We start from the raw sequence: 5,602 nt of genomic DNA on the forward strand, positions 1-5,602 counted from the left end.
TTCATGCTGACGCATGACTCACTGTTTTGGAAAACCTCACTTTGTTTGGATCCGGCTAATGCTGGTGTTCAATTAAGAGTTACACAGAGTTAATTCTGCTCTTATCATAACAAAAAGTATAACACTTTACACAAATTTGACTGACATTTTGTTGAGGATCCAAATGAAGCGTCAGGACAAGCTTTCTTAAGCTCAGGTCCTCAGGGCAGGTCAGAGTTTGAGGGTGCACTCACACTAGGCAATCGTACCATGCCCAAGCACGTTTGCCCCCTAAAATCTGAATTATTTGGCTAGTATGAGGACCCAGTACGGTTGGAAGAGGTGTGCTCGAGCAAGGTACACTTGGTGATGCATGCGCACTAGGGATTCATATTTTTCCCAAAAAGTTTTGTGCCCTTTTTGCTAATTAACTTTAATCAGATATAATGTCACACTAATAAGTTTGCTTATCTCATCAAACATGTAGAGGCAAACAGAGTGTTATGAAGTGATGCTGTGAATCACTGACTTTAAAGGTTCACAGAGGAGACTGACAGCTTGAATTCAACCCTAGGATACTGAAGTGAAAGTATGTTTCCCCTTTCTATAAGTGCAGATGGCCACAATAGCCGATACCAGAGAGGAAGAAAGTAAAACAATGCGGAACAAATAGCGGACAGTTTCTGCAACTCAGCTGTTCCACTGCAGGATTTAGGGCACCTGTGGGCCAATTAAGAGGAACTGGTCCCAAATTCATTATCTATTTTTGACAGATTACAGACCTGAATCAACAAAAAACTTAAAGCATATGACACGCCCAGAGTAGGACAAAAGGCACCCGATGTGAGCCAATGAGGATGTGGCACATAGCATCACCCAAACTGTAAATTATACAAGGAACTAAAAATGCATATTCAGGGCTTCTTCTACAGAACTTTTGAGTGAAGTAGACCAAGTCCATAGCTGTGTATAATACTTTGCTTTGTCAAATAAACACTTTGTCTTTTGAACTAGCAAACATCGACTGCATTGCTTTCTTCAAATTTTGATCACGACAATAGGCTATAGGCTTAATATCAGTTTGCATCCAGAGTGCTGCGTGGACTTCATTACATCTGCTGCACCGCTGCTACCACGATTATGAAATGCTAAATTTATTGTCTGTGACTGTGAGCCTCATAAAAGTAATATTTTACAAATCTGCATTATATAAACGAAATTCGTTAAAGTAAATCATTTGGCGACTTCTAAGTCATCCAGTTAAACTAAGCCTATTCCTGTGAGCGTGAATGATCACTCAAAGTGATCGAACTTTCTTACTTTTACTGGCGTAAAGAGTTGAATCAGTACGTCTGCTTTTACTAGACTCTTTTTTACACAAGTATCTGTAGTACTGCATACTACACAGGCATGACTCAGAAGAACAAGCTTGCACTTTTTAATCATAGTGCGTTGTGTTAATTGATCGGCTGTGTTGTGTTTTACCAGCGGGAATCGGGAAATGGTTTTGATCGGGATTAAACCCTAATGAGTACATGGTTACGTACACAACATGCAACGTATGTGTCGGAGGCAACTGTGCTTGAGCATGGTTCAGCATGGTACGGAACAACTGGCCCTAGAGTGAGTGTGCCATGACACTGCTCAATTCATTTTGTGTACTTTCTGTGGGCATGGCCTGATCGACGGAAATATACTTCTTTAACCCTGGGAAGCGTTTTACCACCATCTGTCTGAAATAGTTTTGGAACTTTTCCCCAACAAATGTAAAGAAGATGGGACTGATGCAGAAGTAAATGTTGGTAATTTGTTCTACATAAATCCTCCTATAAATTCCTTCACAGGACATTGGTTCATTGTCATCCAGTAGTACAACAACATTGTATGTGATCCAGGAAATAAAAAATAACAGGACAATGACAAAAATCAACCTGACTGTTTTGAACTTGGTAACTGATTTTGATGTTATGACAGTGATAGCAATCCTAATGTAGCAGTACACAATAACAACCAGAGGAAAGAGCAAGAAAATAAAAAGCTGACGAAAAAATGCAGGATATCTCAGATTAATATATGTGAAGTAATCTGGATATATGTAACAGAATGTTGTGTTGTCAAGGGTATCATGAAAAGCTTCATATAGAATCATCCACGGGATACACGCCAGACTGCTGACCAGCCACACCACAGCGCAGCAGAGTAACGCACAGCGTTGATTTATCAATCGTGGCGCACCCAAGGAGTAAACAACTGCAAGGTGTCGGTCAAAGGTCAGGAGAGCCAGAAACAGGCCAGAGCTGTAAAAGCCCAGGTAGTAGACACTTCCTACAATCTTGCACATAACGTTACCAAAGATCCAGTTAGAGAGCTGCATGTACACTGCCTTGAATGGAAGTCTGCTTATGAAGATCAAGGAGGACACCACGAGGTTCAGCAGAAAAATGTTGGTCACAGTGGTCAGCCTCTCAAACCTAACAAATAATCATTTAAATTATTAAATATTGAAAAAACAGACTATTACAACCATTTTTGACAGTAATATTTTACAACTTCCAAACTGTGATTTGGTGGTGGCACTGAAGTAAATCTAAGCATCTGTAGCATCCATTTTAGACAAGTGTGACTACTAGATAAACTAAGTGGTTGTGGCCTACATTTTGCCCCTCTCATATTTCTAACCATGCACTGCACAGGCTTCACTGACTGGACAGAACCGATTGAGAGCAGTCTATGAAATATCTCTGCTCATCGTGCGTAGATAACCAAATGTTCTCACGTACACATTCTAAGAATTACATTAAAATGTCTATTGTGGTTATATAATTGTATAGGGTGTTCAGATATGCTGCCTACGTAATTTACATCAATGAATGTGGCTAAAATGCTGCTTCAATTACATTATAAATACTCAACTGTAAAAACATATAGCTAAAATACATGTAAGCCTTTAACTACTAATTCTGGACTTTATAATGAAATCAACCCCATTTTTTTATAATGTGTTTGGCTAGCATTTTTAAGCAGTCGCTATTAAATGCATTTACATTCAGTAACCTGAACCCATCACACTAGTAGCTGAAATGTAAGGGTCAAAACTTTAATTTGTTCCTAGTACACAGTTTTAATCATACAGTAATTCACAGATAACTATAGAAAGGGTTGTGTATACTTTACAAGTTTTCAAATGGTACATTTGCTTCCTCAAATTGCTTTTTTAAATATTATTTTATTTCTGCTGAGAGTTTTGTTTGTCCACTCACCGATGGATGATGACCAGGACCAGCACGTTGCCAACCAGACCGAAGAGAAACATGAAATAGTAAATGAAGGACAATTGAACTCCCAGATAGTTTATATCCTCAATATTACATATTTCGTAGTCATCGTAGTAGCCACTGTAATTCACACCCTTGTAGCAGAAATATATATAATCTTCCATCTTCTCCTCAAATGTAAAATCTTCCATCTTCTCCTCAAATGTAAGCAGGTAAATCTGTGAGAAACACAAATGTAACAGTCATATATACAGCATTCACAATATGATGCAGTCAGTATCAAAGTAACACTGTAAAGTTAGTAGCTGTATAGTATCATATGAGAACTATCAAGTTCTGCGTGCATGCTATCTAAGCTAAGCTGACTTACCGTCTGGCCAGCTCCTTGTTGTCTGACTCTGAGGACCAGAGAGCTCTCTGACTCAGCTCAACTCAAGTTCCTGAATAACTAGTCAGCCAGATAGGGGAAGGACGTACCAAAAAAGTGTGTGTGCGTGTGTGTAATCTCCACCGCCCTACTCAAAAACCATTTCAGTTTTACATACTGTTCATAATGGAGCAGCACAAATAAAAATAACCCAATAAAAGACTAATTCAGCTAGATAAAATACATTGTTCTATGATATTGGTGCCAATATCCCAATAACAGAAGTTAAAAGTAAGAAGTATTTAGAGTGTTTTTGCAGCTCTAAAATGTAAAAATACTGTTGGTCAGATATCAGTGCTCAACCTTTGTGTGTGTGTGTTGGCCTGTGTGTGCATGCACATTTCTGCTTAGAAATGGTGGTGTGTGTTTTAAGTGTTTGTGGCTGATACTGATGCCTTGGTGACAGAGGTTACACGTTATGAGGAAGTTGTGGGCTGTTTGGGTAGGTAGCGGCTACACAGACTTGTGAGAAGGTGATCGCAGCGAAGCCCTATAGCATGATAGAATATCATGCGTGCACTTTTGCACAAGTGGTAAATGGTAAGATGATTTTAGTTTAATGCAGCTGTTATATTTGTATCTTTGTCCACACTGGGACTAGTATTGATATTACTGTTGCCAGGTGAATGTGTGTGTGTGTGTGTGTGTGTGTGTGTGTTTGGGGGGCGTGGAGGTCTGTTTTTGCGGACAAATTTCAGACTAAAAACCAGTTCATAGGGTTAGTTTAGACAAATAGTGTTTTTGGTTAAGTGTGTGTGTGTGTGTTTGTTTGTTTTAAAAATGTGCCCAATTCCCTGAACTCTTGCCTAGATTATCCATATGGTAGGTTTGACCCTGCTAAAGCAGAGCAGGCTGCCTTTTGTAGTTACGCCCCAAGTAGATGGAAGCTGAGGACCTGAGAGAAGACCCCACACTGAACACTTGGGTTAAAAACATTACTTTTCTTGACAACTAAGTTCTTCATGTTTGTTTTTGTATATTTTAACATTTGTATTTTCTGCACTGATTGTTATATAATGGCTTTAAAACCTGACGCCTTGATGCATATGTATCTTCTGCACTTGCATTTTTGTGATTGTGTTGTAGTTACAGTCACTTGACTTTTTTGGTGCTTTTTCACACTTTTATTTCCAAGTAAAAATGTGCATTACATGAAATCTTGCCAGAGAGTAAAACATCAATGTACAATATCAACTGTCTTTATACAAGGACATGGTTCATTATAGACAGAACTAATAAAACAGAACACACACAACAACAAGATTAAACCAATGTCAAAATCAGAGCAGATATAGATACAGACAAATGAGTGTTCATGCTGATGCATGACTCACTGTTTTGGAAAACCTCACTTTGTTTGGATCTGGCTAATGCTGGTGTTCAATTAAGAGTTAGTTACACAGAGTTAATCCTGCTCTTATCATAACCAAAAGTATAACACTTTACACAAATTTGACTGACATTTTGTTGAGGATCCAAATGAAGCGTCAGGACAAGCTTTCTCAAGCTCAGGTCCTCAGGGCAGGTCAGAGTTTGAGGGTGCACTCACACTAGGCAATCGTACCATGCCCAAGCACGTTTGCCCCCTAAAATCTGAATTATTTGGCTAGTATGAGGGCCCAGTACGGTTGGAAGAGGTGTGCTCGAGCAAGGTACACTTGGTGATGCATGCGCACTAGGGATTCATATTTTTCCCAAAAAGTTTTGTGCCCTTTTTGCTAATTAACTTTAATCAGATATAATGTCACACTAATAAGTTTGCTTATCTCATCAAACATGTAGAGGCAAACAGAGTGGTTATGAAGTGATGCTGTGAATCACTGACTTTAAAGGTTCACAGAGGAGACTGACAGCTTGAATTCAACCCTAGGATACTGAAGTGAAAGTATGTTTCCCCTTTCTATAAGTGCAGATGGCCACA

General features: G+C 39.0%; 1 protein-coding gene across 1 annotated transcript; it reads right to left on the reverse strand.

The window, feature by feature from the left end:
• Positions 1-1,597: 1,597 nt before the first annotated feature.
• LOC128369725 (C-C chemokine receptor type 8-like) lies at positions 1,598-5,351 on the reverse strand. The gene is made up of 4 exons (XM_053330803.1): positions 5,308-5,351; positions 3,625-3,652; positions 3,240-3,472; positions 1,598-2,450 (listed from the first exon to the last, which is right to left on the reverse strand). Exons 1-4 carry the CDS (start codon positions 5,349-5,351, stop codon positions 1,598-1,600), a joined length of 1,158 nt encoding a protein of 385 aa, XP_053186778.1.
• Between the last annotated feature and the right edge of the window lie 251 nt (positions 5,352-5,602).

Source organism: Scomber japonicus, chromosome 12 (genome assembly GCF_027409825.1).
Source record: "Scomber japonicus isolate fScoJap1 chromosome 12, fScoJap1.pri, whole genome shotgun sequence".
Lineage (NCBI taxonomy): Eukaryota > Metazoa > Chordata > Actinopteri > Scombriformes > Scombridae > Scomber > Scomber japonicus.

What these genes read in the sequence shown, in the direction of transcription:
- LOC128369725 (XM_053330803.1), bottom strand. Translation starts at nt 5,351, where the DNA reads ATGCATCACCAAGTGTACCTTGCTCGAGCACACCTCTTCCAACC. An exon ending in CGAGCACACCTCTTCCAACC is followed by an intron (nt 3,653 to 5,307) that starts GTACTGGGCCCT and finishes TCTGGTCCTCAG; the next exon opens with AGTCAGACAACAAGGAGCTG. An exon ending in GTCCTGGTCATCATCCATCG is followed by an intron (nt 2,451 to 3,239) that starts GTGAGTGGACAA and finishes ATTATTTGTTAG; the next exon opens with GTTTGAGAGGCTGACCACTG.